Below are 19,439 nucleotides of genomic sequence, written 5' to 3' on the forward strand. Positions count from 1 at the left end.
CCTTCAGTTTTCACTATATTTCCTCTAATATAATGAGGATGGCACCTTTGCACCACGTTGGTGTATACAGTACTGCAGGCTACTTCTGCTGACTGCCGGCTGCCAGCACTTTGGCAGTTCGAGTCCCACAGGTTCAAGGTTGACTCAACCTTCCATCCTTCCAAGGTCGGTAAACTGAGGACACAGATGATTTGGGGCAATTGCGTATTCTGTAAACTGCTAAGAGAGAGCTGCAAAGTACTATGAAGTGGTATACAACTCTAAGTGCTATTGCTATTGCTATTTGTCTAGTCCAAACCCCATTGCAATATCTTGGCTGTATATACAGACAGTATTGAGCAATGATTCTATTTCAGATGGTGCTTTTCCATATAGCTTCAGATTGTTAACCAATTTTCAATTTCACTTCCTTGCAGTATGTTATTAAACTGCTGGCAATGAGACCAGTCATATGTTTTATTACTATTTATATATTTCTCCTCAATTTATTTTTGTCATTATTTTAAGTGTTTTGGTATACTCTGCTTTCTCTAGTATATGAACTTGCTTGTACACTTGAAAACATCCCTCAGAAAGGGATGCTTTGGTGTGTGCTTAAAAGATTAGCAGCAGAGTTGATACAACATATATTTTCATGAAGGTGCCAATATTCGTAATTTCGGGACTTGTTCGTAAACGCTAAGGGCCACTTATCACATAACTCAATCACTAGCTAAGGGAACACTCGTAACCCGGGGATGACCTGTACTCTGCTTTCTCTAGTATGTGAAGTTGCTTGTACACTTGTCATCATATGTACTTTTAAAAAAAAATGTTACAAAAAATACAGGTAAGTAGTCCTCAGTTTAAAATCACAGTGAAACCCAAAATTTTCATTACTAAGCAAGACAGTTGTTAGGTGACTTATCCCTCATTTTATGACCTTTTTGCCATAGTTTTTATGTGAATCACTGGAGTTGTTAAGTAAGTCATGCAGTTGTTAAGTGACTCTTGCTTTCTCCGTTGATTTTGCTTGTCAGAAGCCAGCTGGAAAAATTAAAACTAGTGATCACATGCCTCCGGCCTTCACAAGTAAATACATCTAGAATCTGCTTATAGTTGTCATATATTATGACATTAATTAGTGTTTTATAATTAGTTTAGCAATTGGAGAATTTCTGGCATATTCCAATGTTAGATTTACCATGACATATTTATTCTGCTTTTCTTTGCACAATGTAGAAACACTTACTGAAGGAAAGAAACTATAATCCATGTAAAAAAATAAAACTTTCTTCATGTATCTTTAATAGAGTAACAGGGGCATAATAGTTAAAATATTGAACTAAAATTGGAGAGATCAAGCTTAGTTTCAAATCCTCAGTAACCTGTCAGGTACAGGTAGTCCTTGCTTAATGACTTATTGTTTTACAACTGTTTGAAGTTATGACGGATACCCTGCCACTACCAACCCCTTCCATCATAATCACATAACCACGTCAGACAGGTCAACTTTATGACTGGTTATGGTGCTTTATATACCTGTGACTGAAATTCGGGATGTTTTTGGCCTGCTTCCAGGATTTTTTGCTGGTTTCTGGCAAGAAATACCCATTCAAATCAGTGGGTTTGCTTAACAACTGAGGCGTTCACTTAATGACTGCCATGAAAAAGGCCAGAATGTCATTTCTAGTCATATGGGTGCCTTGAATTACAATGACTTATGACTATAGTTCTAGATTCAATTATAGTCATAATTCAAGAAGTACTTGGATTCGTAATTGTTTTTGAAATAACTGTATTTTAGAAAATTAATGTGAAAATAAAGATTAGTGAGGAGAAAAAAGTAGTGGTGATAGAGGATTTGAATCAGTAGAACTGATAGTGATGTAAGATTTTAATTATCCCAACATCTGTTGCAAGACAAACTCTGTCTAGCATAATTTTTCCAAAAATTCATAATGTATTTGTTAACATATTTCTCCTTGGAGACTAAGACATAACATGACCAGTCATTCTTCATGCAAACTGATAAGGAATATTTAGTTGAGGGAAAGGGGAAAATTAGTGGAAAATGAATATAAAAACCTAATATTATTAGTTAAGGCAAACTCCTATTTTAGCTCAGTCTTCTATGAAAAGCTGGATATTTATTCTACCAAGAAATTATTAAGGAGCAAGAATAAATCTGGAGATTGATGGTTACATACTATAATCAGGGAATATCCATTTACTTTGAATAAGTTTACATCTCCAGAGTCAGATGAATTACATTTAAGATAATGAAGAAATCTGGAAATGGTCTAATTGAATCTTTATATGTTATATATTTAAAGGTCTAGATAAAGGGTGAAGTGTCAGATAATAGGAGGAGGACAATAATGTTCTTTTCATCAAAAAAGGAACAAAGGAGGATCTAAGGAACTGCAAACTGGTCAGTCTATTATTAATATTTGTGAAGATTATAAACTTTAAGACAATTTATTTTTAAGGATTATTAAAACAATATGATGATAACTATAAGTCAGCAAGAATTTGTTAAGAAAATAAAATGGACTTGGAAAAAAAAGAACAATATGGCAGAAGCTGGAATAACAAGATATGTTGAAAGTGATTAATTTGTGATAAAGAATTATATAAAAGAGATGAATATGGAAAAAATGGGAAGATTGGAATAGATGATAAAGATTAATATATAAAAGATGTATAAGATGTATAAGTTTCCGGAGAAGGGGCGACATATAAATCGAACCAATAAGTAAGTAAGTAAGTAAGTAAGATGTGACCCGGTCAACACTCTGTTCATAAAATATGTATGATGAAAGAAAAATTCTAATAAAACTTAACAAAAAAAAAAAAAAAAGGAGAAGAAGAATTTGTTAAGAAACATTTTAATGAGATTAATCTTATTTTTTGATTAGGCAATTTCCTTATTTTAGATTATAGAAGTACATTAGATGCAATATATTTTTACTTAAATTATTTGATTAAGCAGTATATGGCTGATTAGAAAATTAATTAACTCTGGGTAGAAGGACATAAATCACTTGCTTGAAAGTTGTGCTCAATGATGTTATTGGTAGTTTCTCATCAGTAGAGTAGAATATTAAGTGAAGTACCTCAGAGGTTCCTCTACTCATCAACATTTTCTAGTATAACTTGGTTGAAGAGATGGAGGGAATGCTTCTCAAACTTGCAGATGATATAAGATTAGATGGGATAAATAATATCTTACATGATAGAAGTACATTTCAAAACAATCTTGATAATACAAGCAGTTAAATATGGAAATGTGACTCAAGTGTAATGTAAATATAAAAAAGCAAACACAGTTATAGGCAACATTATTCAAACTATTATTTCCAAGTCATGAGAAGTAATTTTTCCACTTTATTCTGGGTTTGGCCTTACACTTTAAGAAGTATTCAGACAACATGGAAAATGTTCAAACAATAGCAGTGGTCAGAGAACTAAATACTGTGATAAGAAGTTGAAGGAGTTAGAAAGAGAAGAAAAGGTTGAAAGGCAGATAGTCTTCAGGATATGGACTAATGTTACTTAGAAGGTCAACACTTGTTCTCAGTTATTCCAGTATGCAAGACAGAGAATAATGGAGTCACAATACAGGAAGACAAATTCTGATAGATTTATGGGGGGAAAAACTTCCCACAGATAGTTGAACTAACCACCCAACTGTTCTCTTTCATCTTCTGATTGCCAGCATTTGTGCAAGCCCAACTTTAGTTGGAGAAAGAGTCATTACAAAATAGCTATTTTATGTGGTTTATCAAAGTGCATATTTTAAAATACAGGAAAAAGTAATTTATATAGGAAATACTCCTACAGTTAGCACTTCCTACATTAAGTGATTTATTAAAGTGCATATTTTAATGTTATTCTTGGGGAAAAAAAGTCCCAATGAAATAACAGTACATTACAAGATCATATCACAAAAGCAGCAGTTTAAATAATTTAACAACTCTAACTCTACAAATGATAGGTAGCTTGTCCTTTTAGGATCAACCATCAACAATAAAGAAACAAGGAGATAAGAAATACTTGCAGATTAGCATTTGATAGATTAGCGATGAAGCAGGCGCTGGAAAACATGTGATGTGATGTGTCTAAATCAACAAAGATCACAATCGTGCAAGCAATAGTGTTCCCTGTGATAATTTGTGGAGGTGAAAATTGGATTTTGAAGAGGCAGGATAGAAAAAATTGATGCTTCAGTTGCAGCCTAGAACAGGGAGCACTGAAGAAGTCACTTATGCCCTTGCTTCTCCTGTGGGAATTATTGTGATTTGCTTTATATGACTCTGTCTTGAAGGCCACCCAGAAACTAATATACCACCTGTGAAGAGCTACTATAAGAAAACAGTCCAAAGGAGGTCTCCACCTCAGGAACAACTTGCTTCTTGAGATGATAGCTTCTACTCTCATGGCCTTCCTGGAGCATTGCATTGCATTGAGAGCAGCTATTGCTTTTGTACACACTTAGAGTCACCTTGATTCAAGTAATTTATTTTTTTCTTCTGTTTAATTGTGTCTGATTCTATATAAAGTAATTTATACATTCATACCGAATATAAATAGCATGGCATAGTTATAATAAACCCCCAGAATTCTGAGTTAGGATAGCCAATATGCATAAGCGCTATAGTCCAAATATAATTGAAGGTCATAGGTTAGGAACTGCTGCCTAAATATTCCTTTTCAATATCTTTGTTATCTACAAGTCCTTTGCTAGAATATTTTCACTGCTCTCATTCTGAGATTTTCGCTCTTTTTAGCTCCCATCATCTTAAACTATCTTTTGCCATTCTTCCATCAAACACACTGCAGACTTTTGCTCAATATGCAGACAGTTTCTATATAATGAATATTATAAGGAGGAGGATTTACATTGAATGAAATGTGATTTCATTCAACAGGTTGAACAGAATGCAGAATCCAGAGATAACATAACCTTTTATTATATGGATTCCAATCAGGTTGTCCTCTCCAATGAAGAATGACAACAAAGGGTAAATTTTCCCCAAGCAGACAGAGAGAGAGAGAGAAAATATGCTTATTCCTCCCTCAAGCCCAGCACTTCTCAGATGTTTCTCTAATTCCACAGTGAATATATAAGATCTGGCACTTATTAATCATCAGGCAATCTGCTGCTACTTCTGAAAAATCCTTCTGAAGCAGAACTTTTTCAAAATGAATGGGGCTTGTGCCAATGCAGCACTTTGAAGATCAGGGCTTTAATAAGACAGATTCTGTAATAGCACTGGAAAGATAGTTTCCCATTACCTTAATGGGGCTTTTGGCTGTAGTTGGTTCAGATATGTTTACATTTCCAAACAAGCCCTATTTTAAAAAGCTTATGTTGGCTCTGTTTGGGACCGCTCCTTCCAAATAAATGGAGTCCATTTTCTATAATACCACAGTGATTTATCTTGGATAAAAATGTCTAAATAATGTTCTTGACTTAAACTGAATTTCCAGTAGTCCAGCTCTATAAATGAGGTTTTATTGAGATAATTCTCATTATTCCTACTGTTGTGGCATAATGCTGAGATTGTTAAACAACAGTAAGATTCACTAGGATGCACTTAAGTATTTTTTCTGAGATAAGCATTTTCTGTCTTTAAACTATAAGCATTAGCTACTTGGGGAGGTTTCCTCTCATCCCTTAATATTTTCAGAAAAATGGTGTTTGTTTTGTGGCATATGTCCATTCTTTATAGGGACATCTATATAATAGGATGAAAAGGCTGTAATTGCTTTGGAGATTTAATTTCATTTTCCTCTCTAAACATGGCAAGATCTAATTGGCTTCAGTTCAGAACATACATCATTCATAAATGCACAAGCCACTTTGGAGAAAGGAAGAGTCTAGACGAGTTGCGGGGCAATTAATACAGGAATTCTGCTTCCATGCTTATTTCAGATAGAAGAAAAATAGCAAATTTCTTCCTAATTGGTGCTAGAAGTTTACATTCAGCAGCCCTTGTTACAGAAGATGCTTCTGGACATATTCAGAGAACTAAAATGAAGTAAAAGAAACTGTCTTTAAAGAGAAAAGAAAATATTCATAATATTACTTTCATGCAGATTATAGGTTTAATCCAACAAACAGATATTCATTATATTTGAGGAAAACATTGAATTTATTAAGATAGAAAGCCTCACTTTTAGCTAAACTACATATTTAGAGCAGGGGTGGGTTCTATTTACCTTTACTACCGGTTCGCAACGGGACCACACGCACTCGATTCGCTCATGCAGGCATGCATGCTTCTGCATATGTGCAGAAACTTCTGCGCATGCGCAGAAACTTCCTGATGATATCTTGGTTAGTGGGCAGAGCCTCCCACCAGATTTACTACCGGTTCTTACGAACCGGTCCGAACCAGGGGCAACCCACCACTGATTTAGAGAGAGAAAAACAAGAACTCCTATTTATATCCTAAAAGTAGACTCTTTCAACTAAGAATAGGCCAGAAGAGAAACAGGCCCGGGAGATTACGTAAAAGCCTTCACATCTACTTTTTGACATTTTTACCAGTAATCAAAAACCAGTAGATGCAAGGAGAGGCTGCAATCTCCAACAGATGGCTTCGGCATTCTTATTTCTGCCAGGGAAAATGATTGGTTTCTGGTGAAAATTGGGCCTTGGAGCTGTGATTTATGAAGAAATGTACACAGTATAGAACAAGCACTAGAGAAAAGTTAAGTCCATCATCTGTGGAACTGAAGATCCTTAGACTATTCATTTTGTTTTATTGACTGTACATAAATGTGGTTATATTGAATTAAATTTATTAACCTTACCGAGATACTCCACACCAAGTACATATAACAGGTTGATGCAGATCTACATCAATTACTCCTTAATAGAGGAAATTAGCTGAGCGTCATATCTCCTTACATCGTCCAGCTTCAATCCAAAATTTATCACGTAATCCACCCTTAAGCCTACAATATAACAATATCTATTCAGATCTGAGACACACACATGAAAATTTAAATCAGGCATTTATCTAACTTTAATATCTACCCAATAAACTAAATGAATAACTAAAATATAAAGTAAAATAAAGTAAAGCTACGTAAATCCACATAAATATTGTACAAGACAGACTGAGAAAAAAACAGAAGTCTGCTTGTTCTTACTATAGCTGTTTATTCCCAGCTAATATCACTCAAATGCTCCTCTTTCATTTTCTGGCATGCTGAGCCACCTAACTAAAAACTGTATTGATAACAGATTGTGCAGGCATGACACAAATACAGAAAGCAGTTCTGCCCCCATATTCTCAACAATATTAGGGGACTACAATTTTGTTTCTCCTCCAATATAAAGTATGCCATCTTCAATCAGCATTGTTGCATTATACTTTACATTAGATATATTGGCAAAAATACAAAATAACACAATATGACATTGGAAATGGCTGTATCCATTATTTGTTAATATGACTTATAGGCTTAGGGATTTTCTTTTCTTCACTGTGAGTTGTATTGTGTTGGGGGGGTACACTGAGGGAGCTCCACCAATCTCATTGTACATATGTTGTGCAGTGACAATAAAGGTTATTATTATTTTCCTGAAAGCAGTAGATGATTTTTTAAAGACAGTCACTAAAAGAACAAATACTTGAGAAGAGGAATTAAAATAATTGACTGAATATTGAAATGGAAGAAAAGAAATTAATCAGAAGGTTCAGTACATTTTTCATGATTCAGATGTAGACTAAGATACTCTGAAATATTACAGTCTTTAGTTATTTAAGGCTGAGAGCTTCTTGTCAAGTATTACAATTGTTTCGTGTTTGATCATCTCTAAAGTAACCATTTTTCCTCATTCCCATTTCCTTTGCTTTCAGACCATGAGATAAATTTAAGCTATCTAAGTACTATAAATCTTGTGAGATAAGAAAGTTGCTAAGCATTGTGGACTACAGAATTCTTTATTGATTTTGCTGCATCAGACTGATAAGAACACATACCATTACTTTATTTACGATCACTTTGTAAGCTATTTTGCTTCTCTTTGACCTGACCTCACAACAATTCTATTTTCACCACTTTCCTCAACAGCATGTACTTATAAAATCTCTGTCTTCAGAATTTTTTTCCGTGACACATGGATAAGAAGTTTTTGATATAGTAAAACTGATTGACATTAAATTTACTACCAGTTTTCCTCTCTCACACATTGCCTGCCTTCCTTCCTTCCTTCCTTCCTTCCTTCCTTCCTTCCTTCCTTCCTTCCTTCCTTCCTCCCTCCCTTCCTCCCTCCCAATGTTAGCATAACAATGTCTTTGATACAGAAATACTATTTCTGTCTAGTTGTTGCCACTTGAGGGCACTAATGTGTTTTCTTATGTATTCAGATAGTATCAAAAAGAAAATGTAAAAAGCTTTCATATAAAATGTTTGTATGCAGGAGATAAAAACTGACTTATAGTCTGTGGATACAAAGATGAATTCAATTTTATTAAAAAAATACTTTCCAATTCAGAAAATAACCAGAGTGGATTATTTCATATTTTACCAGAGATTAATATAACTAATTATGTATAATTGATTGCAATTGACATATTAAAAAGTGTTTTTTTCTTAAAAGAAAAGTTGACTGCACTAAAAAACCCTATAGGAATTCAAAATGATTTAATAATTGAAATGAAATGTGTTGAAAGATACCAAGACAAGAATTTTCATTCCATTAAAACCAAATAACAGTGAAAAAACTCACAAATGATAAATGTTTTTAGTTGCAGATTTTATTAAGATAATTGGTGAAAGCATAAAAAAAGATTATGTAGACACTGCTTGATATTAAGAAATAGCTCTTTGTTGTAGGTCCAAATTAGTAGTGGAATTCAATTTTTTTTTACTACCAGTTCTGTGGGTGTGGCTTGGTGGGCATGGCAGGGGAAGGATACTGCAAAATCTCCATTTACACCCCACTCTAGGGCCAGCCAGAGGTGGTATTTGCCAGTTCTCTGAACTACTCAAAAATTCCGCTACCGGTTCTCCAGAACCTGTCAGAACCTGCTGAATAGCACCCCTGGACTCCAAATAGATTCCCGTAACATTTTAATCTTGATTCTTCTATTGTATTTGAATTCTGTATCTGATAATATAGCAAAACTCATCCTGGTTTCTAAATTATGTTTTATTAATTACTTGGAAACATCCACAACTATGTTGACATATTTGTTTGTATTTTTGTCTTTTATATTTATTACATTATATACTGGCCAACTCCCATCAACTCTGGTATTCATTTGCATATTTCCAGTTAATTTATCTTTTGCACTAGGTAAATTTCTTCAGTATCACTTACGTATTTTTTCTATCTTTGATGAGGGGAAAAAGTATAAAATATTGACATTAAATTAAAATTTAGGTTCCAGATTTGTGAAATAGTCAAAGTGAGAGTTGCCACTCTTTATGCTTCCATGGGACTTTGCAATACTTAGAATGTTCAGTATGTTAATTTATAGTTTAATAGTCAGAATTTTAAAGTAGATTCTGAATTATTCTTGCACATCCACCAATAGGTTTAGAACTATTTTTTCTTGATAATAAGCTCTGGGTTCATTATAAAATTGTTTTGAATCTGGACCCTTAAAGGCTGTTCAAGATTCAGGTAGTCCTTGATTTATAACCATTCACTAGCAATCATTCAAAGTTACAACAACACTGAAGAAAGTGACCTATTATTGGTCCTCACACTTACAACTGTTACAATATCCCCTCAGTCATGGGGCCTAACTCACTTAACAACCAGCTTGCTTAGCAATGAAAATTCTCTCTTAAAACATGTCCATATAAATTTGATGTTATACATGTTGACGGGAGCAAGACTACTCTATGCACAGAAATGGAAGGTCAGCTCAAACCCCACAACGGACAAATGGCTGCAAAGCTTGATGAAGTTAGCAGAAATGGCTAAATTGACTGCTTTGATCAAAGAAAAAAATACAAATATTTTTATTTCTACTTGTAAACTGCTTCCAGACTTTGTGCTTGAGGTGGGAAAAAAATGAAACTTTGATTTTGGATTTTACCAATTAGATAGATTTGTTGTTATAGAAATGGCTAGTTTAAACTATTATGTAAAAGTAAAAGGTTTGATGTTAATATCTTTTTCTACAGCACCAAAGGAGTCAGAAGTCAATGTCTTTTCTTTCTTTTACCCCTTTTCTTTCCTCCACTTTTCTCTTCCCTTTTTCCTTCCCTATTTTTCCTATTATTTACTTTTGCATTTTCTTTGTATGTATTTTCCTTGTGTTATAAATGAATAAAATTATTATAAAAAAAACATGTCCATATAATCTAGCATTTGGTTTTCATACAAAAATATTGTCGCGTTCCTTTTAGTCAGTCTCCAGTCATTTTATTTTATTTTATGTATTTTACTGTATTTATTTCCTGCCTTTATTATTTTTATAAATAACTCAAGGTAGCGAACATATCCAACATACCTTCCTCTCCTATTTTCCCCACAACAACAATTCTGTGTGGTGAGTTGGACTGTGATATGAATTATTAATCTTTCAGTTGAAAATATTAAAGCCTTTTAGAATTGATCTAAATGGGGCGCCATTATATTTACAAATCATAATTGATTTGCCATATTTTAACATTTTAAGTAGAAAATTATATATATTTCCAGCAGATTACGTGGCAAATTGGCAAAGCCTGACTCTACATGAACCACTTTATTTAAATTATGAGGACATAAAAAAATTTATGATGGCAAATTTGATTTACACTGTAAATATTTCCAGTTTACTTAGAGATATTTTAAAAAAATACAATGAAAGAAATGAATTCAGTAATTTAGAGTTTGAGTGCATCGGCAACAATTTCTTAAAGTATATTACATATGGATATATGTTATGAAGGAAATGTTTTGAAGAAAAATATTTTGAGCAATACGCTGCAGACTTAAGCCTATCAACTGTATATTGGTTTTCAAAAGCAGAATAATTCAGAGAAAAGATTTTATAACCTGACATGATAGTAGTCTTTGTGTTTCTAAAAATATACTGTATTTTTAAGTGTTTTTTGCCTCCTATAATCTTTTGTTGAAAGATGTGATGCAGTTTAGACTTTTCTCATGAAAATTAAATCTTACTGGAATATGTTTGAGATTGCTATCCCAAGATTTGCTGAGTGAAGATAATATATTCTCCAAATAACGCTTCTATATCAGAAATAGTCTCTTATTCTATGTTTTGAAGAATTGGCAAAGGAAAGGAAAGAGTGTAGAATTTTATGTTTTAAATCTGAGCCTACATTGTAAGAATATAAAAATGTATAGAGCATTTTAAATTGAAACTCATAAAAAATTCATAAAGACATATTACCAAAGCCTATTTTAAGAGAGCTGATCAAACTGCTAATTTCTTAATCAAGCATCAGCCTCCAAATACTTAAATGGAATTTCTTATTAGCCTATGCATCTCTGATTATTTGCTGTAATTGTGAATTTCATTTGAGTATATGCAGAGTTCTTTTTATCCAATTAAAGAGAATCACAGCAGGAATTACTATTTTGATATTATTCACATTCTATTTATCATTCTATAAGCAGAAAAAAACCTGGGTTTTTTTACTTTTTGAAAAGTTTCTAGTAGTTTTTTGTCCCAAGACTCAAAAATCAATCTCTTGTTGCTTGTTGTTTAATCTCAAGTGGTTAAAATATAGATTGGAACTTTGGAAGTTTATTATCTCAATTGATCTTGATGTTTATTTTGTCTACACACACACACACACACACACACACACACACACACACACACACACACACACACACCAATCTGGGCTAGTTGAAGGATGGGAATTCCTTGGTTGTCTTTAGTCCTGATCCCACATTACCTTTGCAATCCTAAAAAGAATGGGAAGGTAACCTAAGTGAAGGATCTTCAAATGCTCCTCCCTGCCAAACTACACTGTTTGCTTGCTCAAAGGAATCTGGCTTTCTTACATTCTTCCTTGTTCACCAAGGTCAATGGAAGCAACTGTCTGATCACACTCAGTGGGCAACCAGTGTCACTTGGCTGCATAGTGTGTGATCTGCGGCGCTCAGAAAACAGACAGCAGCACCCAACAGCAATTGTTTCCCTTCTCTCTTTTGTCCAGATTCCACATTTGTTTTACCATGAAAATTTCTATAAGGATTTTTATAATGAATATATTACATTATATTATTTAACTGTACTTTTATTTAAAAAGATCATTTCCTTTACAGAAGATCTTGATGATTTAAGAATGGAAGGGGTAACCAGTGTGGTTTCTACTGGAAGCAAATTTAACCAAACTCGAAATTCACATACAGCTGAACCACAAGCCAAAGTCACCCTGAACATCTGTGCAAGATGTGCCAGGTAAATATTAGATAGGCCTTTAGTGGAATTTACAGCACCACCTGTTGGGTCTGGAAAAGAGAAAGATTCACTTTTATCTGAACTATTTTTCTTATTTATTAAATTTATATGCCGCTCACCTCACACAGGTACAGAAACTATCCATTTTAACTTTTATTTCAGATTTGCATTGTTTTTCATCTAAAATGTGGCAGTGTGTTTCTTATTTGAGACTTTCTTTGGATCTGAGGATACAAAAGGTTAGAAGGAAGAGCTTTAATCTGAATGGGATGAAGTCATTTGGAACGATGTATTTTACTTTCCCTACTATTGCTACTGTTTTCCTACTATTGCTGTTGAATGCATTGGTAGTCCTCACTTAGTGACTGTCTTGACAGCAACCGTTTGCAGTCACTATGGTAGTTTTGCAAAAGTAGTTTTGCAACCCGCATTTACAACCTTTACAGCATCTCTCTCTCTCAGTTAGTTGTTTGTCATTGCGGTCACACGGTATGCTTTGTCCTGCGTAAAATCGTGAGCAACGTCACTTAGCAACCACTTTGCTTAACCTCTGAATTGTTAGTTGTGGTTGCTAAATGAGGACTACCTCATTTAAGATGGAGATAGAATTGGTGGCCTTGTTTTTACACTTTACAACATTCACAGTAAAAGCATGCCAAATTATTACAAGGCAATCTTACATCATAAACTGGGATTATTTTAATTTTTCTGCCTTTAACTTTGATTAACTTGCATTCCATGGCTCTTTGAGGATGATTTAAAGTATATGCAGGCTCAGAAATACACCTGTGTAAATGAAGATTTGGTTGCTTAAATATCTTCTGGGAGTTCATGAAGTTGCCTTATAAATACTGCATAATCCTAAATCTTTGGAAAGATCAAATCAGAATGAAGCTTTTCTGGCTTGGGCAGCTGGAACTTATTTTTTCCATATGTAGTGTGACAGCCAAAATTTGAAGCAGCGAAATCAACTGAAAAGGTAACATTACACATCCTTTGATTTCTTTGTCAAAACTTCATTTTCGAGCAGGGCTTTTCAGCTGCAGTATTAGCCAACTCTGTTGGTAAATGGTGGAAATGAGTAAAAACATTAATGGTAAGTAGTCTTTACCATCTTCTTGTTATTTCCTGCCAATTTGCATTTTATGTGATACAAATATTACACAGTAATCGTTAAAGAGATTAGTGTACACTTCTTTGACAACTTGGTTCTCTCCTATATCATTTGCATTTCACAAACAATGCTAAATCATCACTTCCAATTAGTGACAACAGAAAGACTATTCTAGTTGTGTTTGAAAAAATATAATCAACAATACCAGTGAACTTAGAGGTACTGTAAGATATATTACCATTTGGCTAACGTATGGCATGCGTGCTGGAAGTGGCATGCAGAGCCATCTCTCTGGGCACGTGAGCTGTCGCCTGTTGTTCTTCCAGGTTCCGGCCTGGCGGCCAGCTGGTCTTCACATAGTTGGGAGCGCCAGAAACTGGAAGAGCAGCCATCTGATATGCATGTGCATGCCGGGAAGATGATCTTCTAGTTTCCGGAACACATATGTGCAGCAGCCACCTAGTCTTCCGGTTTCTGGCATGCATGTGCCCACGAAGACCACCTGACTGGTGCGCATGCACGCACCAGAAACCAGAAGATCATCTTCCTGGTGTGTGCATGCGCACCGGGCAGCTGCTCTTCTGGTTTCTGGCACCCATGTATGCGCGTGCATGTGCACCCTCCCGTTTTGGCACTTGGTGCCGAAAAGTTTCGCCAACACTAATATATGACCTCAGATTTATAATCAGTGTTAAATTTGTGCATATTTACTTCTTTGGGAAAAAGTACTTCTATCTATTAACATATTAGGCAAGTAGCAAAGTTTAACATACATTTAGATATGAATTACATGAAGTGATGTGCAAGATACTTACAAATTTTCTCTGTAAATCTTTTTTCATGTTCCTCTGTTGCCTAATTTCTAAGACAAATAGTTTGAAGGTAGGAAGAAGTGGATGCTGTTTCTGGAAATGGTTGTCAAAGCAGACTCACGCTAGCACTAGTTCTTACTGGTCATGATAACTCTGGACTGTAAGAGAGCAATGGTTCAATACAGTTTTCTCAGCTCTCTAATGATCCAACCCCTGCAGTTGGGTCTCTGGGCAATATTGGGTTTCAAAGAAATGATTTCTATTGCCAGAAGATGTTTCTGTTTCATATTTTCAATAGATTAAATATATAAAAGAGAATGGTTGACAGACAGTTTATAAGCATTGCATGCTGATTAGCTCTAGAAATATTTGGTCTATAGAGAAATACAGAACATTATTACTAAAACATATTATAGAAATATGATATACCCAATTCCATAATTTTTGTGATAACAGTATTTTTTCCTTTGAAATGTTTGTAATATAGCTTTAATTGCCTCTTCCCTTGATGTCATTTATATTTGCCTTCATAATATTAAATATCACATCAACCATTATTGGATTTGGGGAAAAAAATCTCATAAAAAGTGGAAGCATTTTTGAGTGTGAATTATGAAGCACAAAGTAGAAATCACTTCTCTTATAGGTCCCAATAAATTCAGAAGGGCATTTGTCTGTATAAATAAGCACAGGACTAGCTTTCTTGGTCTGTTTGGTATCTTTGAATTTAGTGAACATTTTTCTCAAACATTTGGTTAGGGCAAGTAAAAGATAAAGTAATTGTGTAGTATAAACTATTTGTTTACATGCATTTAAGTCTTTTTAATCTCAGTACTTTTGCTTAAATTGTGGCTAAATAGCAAATGTGTATAGTGAACTAAAAACATTAATTTTGAATCCAATGCTGCTCAACCAGTTTCATGGTGAACACCCTGTGAATTTCTCTTGTGAAAGAAATGTCTAAAAATCTGAGCTTTATCTTGGAGAAATAGGAGAGAAGATTTATGTTGCAGCTTAATCAAAATCTCATGGGAGATGGAATTTCCCTAGTTGACCACATTTTCCCACTGAATAAATCCAAAAATAACACATTAAAATGTTAATGTGATAATCAAAACATTCCCAGTTTTAAAACGTTCTAGAGATTGTCATAAAGAATTGCTTTCAGTGTAAGGGAAAAGAAAAATAACTGTCCATCACTTTTATAATGTATATTATATATCTATCTCCTTGCGGGTTTTGTTTTAAACTTTTAGAAGACAAATTTACAAGAATGTTTTCTATCTGTTTTGACAAATTATATTTCAGAGGTAAATCTAAAAATCCAGTTTGTCTTTTTTTTCTGTAAAAAAAAAAAATTACTGAGATTTTAAATAGTAACCTTTCAATAGATAGATCTGCCAGATCGGTTTCTTCACCATTACACCAAACTGGCACTCTTATCACATTTGACCTTGATGTACTCTTTGCAATTTCACAATAATACAAACATTACATCACCCAGGATGCAATACAGTAAAACACACAAACCCCAAATCCGAAAAACAACCCAGCCAAGCCAAGCAAAAAACAAGCATAAAGCTCCAAACACCCACCCGTTGGAAGAGCTCTGACTTCAATTGCTACTGGAAGACGATTCAAGTAAGGGCTTGTCTAACTTCCAATGCAAAGTCATATGAAAGGGCCAGCATGGCTACCAAAAAAGCAGTGCCTCCATCCCTTGACCCTACATACCTTCCAAGAGATGTAAACCAAGTTCAAATAGGCCAGGCTGATTCAAGCAGCTTAATGATAAGGAATTTATTTATCACGTTACTACCATGACACGAAATTTCCTTGGCTGACACGGCAAGAAGAGCCACTGGTTTTTCTTTCTGTGGCACATCCTGGGACATGCATAAGCATGTCCCACAACAGAACTGGTAAAACTGGCAGCCAAACTACTACTCTGCAGTAGCATTGTGGTCTCCTGGCTAATATAACAATGACATACCCTAACAACAACAACAACAACTATTGTGTATTTACATAAGTTGTTATCCAAACCCTATAACTTGGGTATATATTTTCTTATGATAAACAATATTGTGAAAAGAGTTATAATTATTTAATGCTTCTACAAAACCTGAGCGTATAATTTGACAGCAATATTTTATATGTTGTTGTTTTTTTCTATCAAAAAAATAGCTTCAAAAATAGCTTCTTGTTTAATGGCATCAATTTCACCATTGGGGGAAAAAAACCTCAAGAATACAAGAGAAATCTTGATTATCTTGTGAAGGGCATAAGTAAACTCAGTAGTCTATAGTAGTCTATAACACATATATCAAGTTTTCAGTTTTCAGGTAGTCCTCAACTTACAACAGTTTATTGAGTGACAGTTTGAAGTTACAACGGCATTGAAAAAAGTGACTTATGACCATTTTTCACACTTACAACCATTGTGGCATCCTCATGGTTTATGTGATCAAAATTCATATGCTGGGCAACTGACTCATATTTATAACAGCTGCAGTGTCCTGGGATCATGTACCTTTTGCGACCTTCTCCCCAGCAAAGTCAAGGGGGAAGCCAGATTCACTTAGCAACCATGTTACTAACAACAACCGCAGTGTTATGAATACATATTATAAATCTCATGATATACATTCATAATTTTAATGTTTCTTATTTTTCTACAGATAAATGGTACTTTTAATTATCAGAGAAATTGTACCTTAAATTGCACATCAGTGGTGGCTGGGCTCAAGATATAGGGTGTCCCAGGCCCTATTGATTGATGACACTTTCTGCTGATTTGAAGTTTTGTATTATTAGGATTACTGATTTAACATTTTATGAATAAAAAAATGTTTATATTTTATGTGTTAGTGCTGTAAATTTGAAAATGAACCACTTTTATTATGGCCTTTGTTGTCAGAAGGAGAGTCATCAAGCTTTGGCACCATAGGCTGTAGCCTAAAGCTGATTCTGCACATTAGAGATTGGCATATATAAAATTTTAAAATGCATATAATAACCTATGTAAGGGAGAATTTTATTGAACATGTAACTCTGACTTTTCAAGATTAAGAGACCCAAAAGTTGTCAATTCTAAAATGTTACAAGGTTTGATGTATGATTGAAATCAGATTTGAAAAAAGAGAAAATTACTAGAATCAAATTTTAATGAAATTAGACCTAATGATGAATCAGAATGGCAAAAAGCTGGATTTTTCAAAAGTAAAACATTCACTTTTCTTTCTGAATATTTTGTTTTGTAGTGCAAGTAGTGCACTACGAGTCTGCATGATTTCTGAGATACAACTAACCTTCAGTTTTATGAAATGTTTTAAAATTGTTCAAGGAAGTTTATGATTTATGTTAAGATCAGTGTAAAATTTTTTTGATCTTAAGCTTAATTATTATGTTTATTGGCTATAAAAATTAGAGGGGTCAACTTTTGTGTAGAGTTGGATAGTCATGTGTCCAATGACACTGTTGGCTCTTCTGATCTGCGGCTGAGCGGCTCTTCAGATGAATCACCAAATGGAAAAACAGAGTTTAGCCAAACAATCTTTAATCCGCAACGGTCGGGTATCAAGGAAAAGCTACGTACGGATGTAACAAAGTCAGCGCTGAATGTTAGGTTTCGTCAGCGCTTTTTAAAGCAGCGCACTGACCACGCCCATGCCCACGCCCCACCCACATACATTTACCTTTCACAGCTGCTCCTCATTTCCTCCTTTCCGAGCCGATAGTACTTCCGCATTTTGAGAGTTGCAGACGGCGTTGCAGATGACGGTTTTGTACAGGCAACCCTGACACACAGCCTATGCACAAGTATTAGCAATCACCACCACCAGAACCCATCGAACCTGTCACTACTCCTAACCCGAATGTCTAACAACAATCCCCACTGCCTTTCTGTGGATTCGCCAGCCGGCCTTAGATGCCTCTTCCGCTGACAAACGTGTCGAGCTGATGTTGGGCTTGACAGACACATTGATAGAAATGTTTGACTTTTGTTCTTTTGAGGAAAAAGGAAGGGGCAGAGGAAAAAAAAACTGTAAAACAGATGTTATGCTTTATATAGTCCCAAAGAGTCAGACAGCCCAAAAGGGGATGGGGATTCTAGGCAGGCATTGGATCTTCTCCCTTAGAATTTCTGATATGAAGTGTTGATGTGAGAAAGCCTAAAGTTCAAGCAGGAATAATGGAGACAGTGGGTTTGGGTGCTAGAGTGAAGGAAAAGTTTAAAAGGAGTATAATTCCTTGGAGCATTAAAGTAGTCATGAACTCTGTGGAATATGTCCATCTGCTTTAATGACACATTTCATGAATATGTACACAATTTCAGATGCATTTGTTTGACCTGGCCAATGAGGCATGCTAAAAATAGCAGCTAGCTCTTATCCCTTTTCTCCTTATTCTTCCCTTCCTGAGTTTAATTTTTATAAAGAGCAAGAATATTTTTTCCCCCTAAAAGGTCACTTCGCAGGCAGGTTTATCCTAAGAGAAATTCAAAGGTACACAAGGGAATAATAACGAAGTGTAGGGCACTTTGATTTCATGAGTTTGCTAGTGATGTACTGTATGCTCCACAATTACATAGCATTTTCTCTGGAACCTGAAAAAGCCAATTAAATGGCTCAATGTACAAAAGACCTGTAGAATCGGGAATAGATAAAGGCATCATTAAACCCAAACTTGCATGATATTTGCATATAGAAAGTCTTTCTAATAGCAGCATCATGTTTCTGTTTTTAATCATCTAGATTGCAAGGAGATACTTTGACAGAAAGTGCAGAGGATCCGTCTGTTGTCTGTCATACATTTGAGCAAGAAGGACCAGAATCTGTTGGTAATTTTTGGATTGCTTCATTTATTTAGTTGTTACCTTTGTATCCCTCTTTTACCTCAGGAGTTCAAGAAAAATGTTATGAATCAATGCTTGGAAATAATTAAATTCTAAGCACTGAGAATAAACGGAAAATGCAAATCATGTAGAGTGGATAAAACTGGCAAGGATGACAATATGAGTTTTAATTTCAAATAAATGGATTTTATTTAAAAAAGGTTATGACTTCCCTAGTTCTTTTTTACACAATGAAGTCATCTTCCATTTTCAATTTGAAAGCTGAAGTTGAGTTGGAT

The 19,439-nt window shown here is 34.6% G+C and overlaps 1 protein-coding gene across 2 annotated transcripts in view; it reads left to right on the plus strand.

Annotated features, from left to right (window-relative positions):
• Positions 1 to 19,439, plus strand: part of C3H8orf34 (chromosome 3 C8orf34 homolog) — an 81,880-nt gene that overhangs the window by 34,655 nt on the left and 27,786 nt on the right. The window contains exons 8-9 of one of the 2 annotated variants that reach the window (XM_034429933.3): positions 12,242 to 12,377; positions 19,061 to 19,146. In XM_034429933.3, the coding sequence (XP_034285824.1) occupies positions 12,242 to 12,377; positions 19,061 to 19,146 (222 nt within the window). The remainder of the gene's footprint in view (positions 1 to 12,241; positions 12,378 to 19,060; positions 19,147 to 19,439) is intronic. The other variant, XM_034429934.3, reaches the window with a different exon arrangement.

Source organism: Pantherophis guttatus, chromosome 3, assembly GCF_059756535.1.
Source record: "Pantherophis guttatus breed Tessera chromosome 3, ASM5975653v1, whole genome shotgun sequence".
NCBI classification, from domain to species: Eukaryota; Metazoa; Chordata; class Lepidosauria; order Squamata; family Colubridae; genus Pantherophis; species Pantherophis guttatus.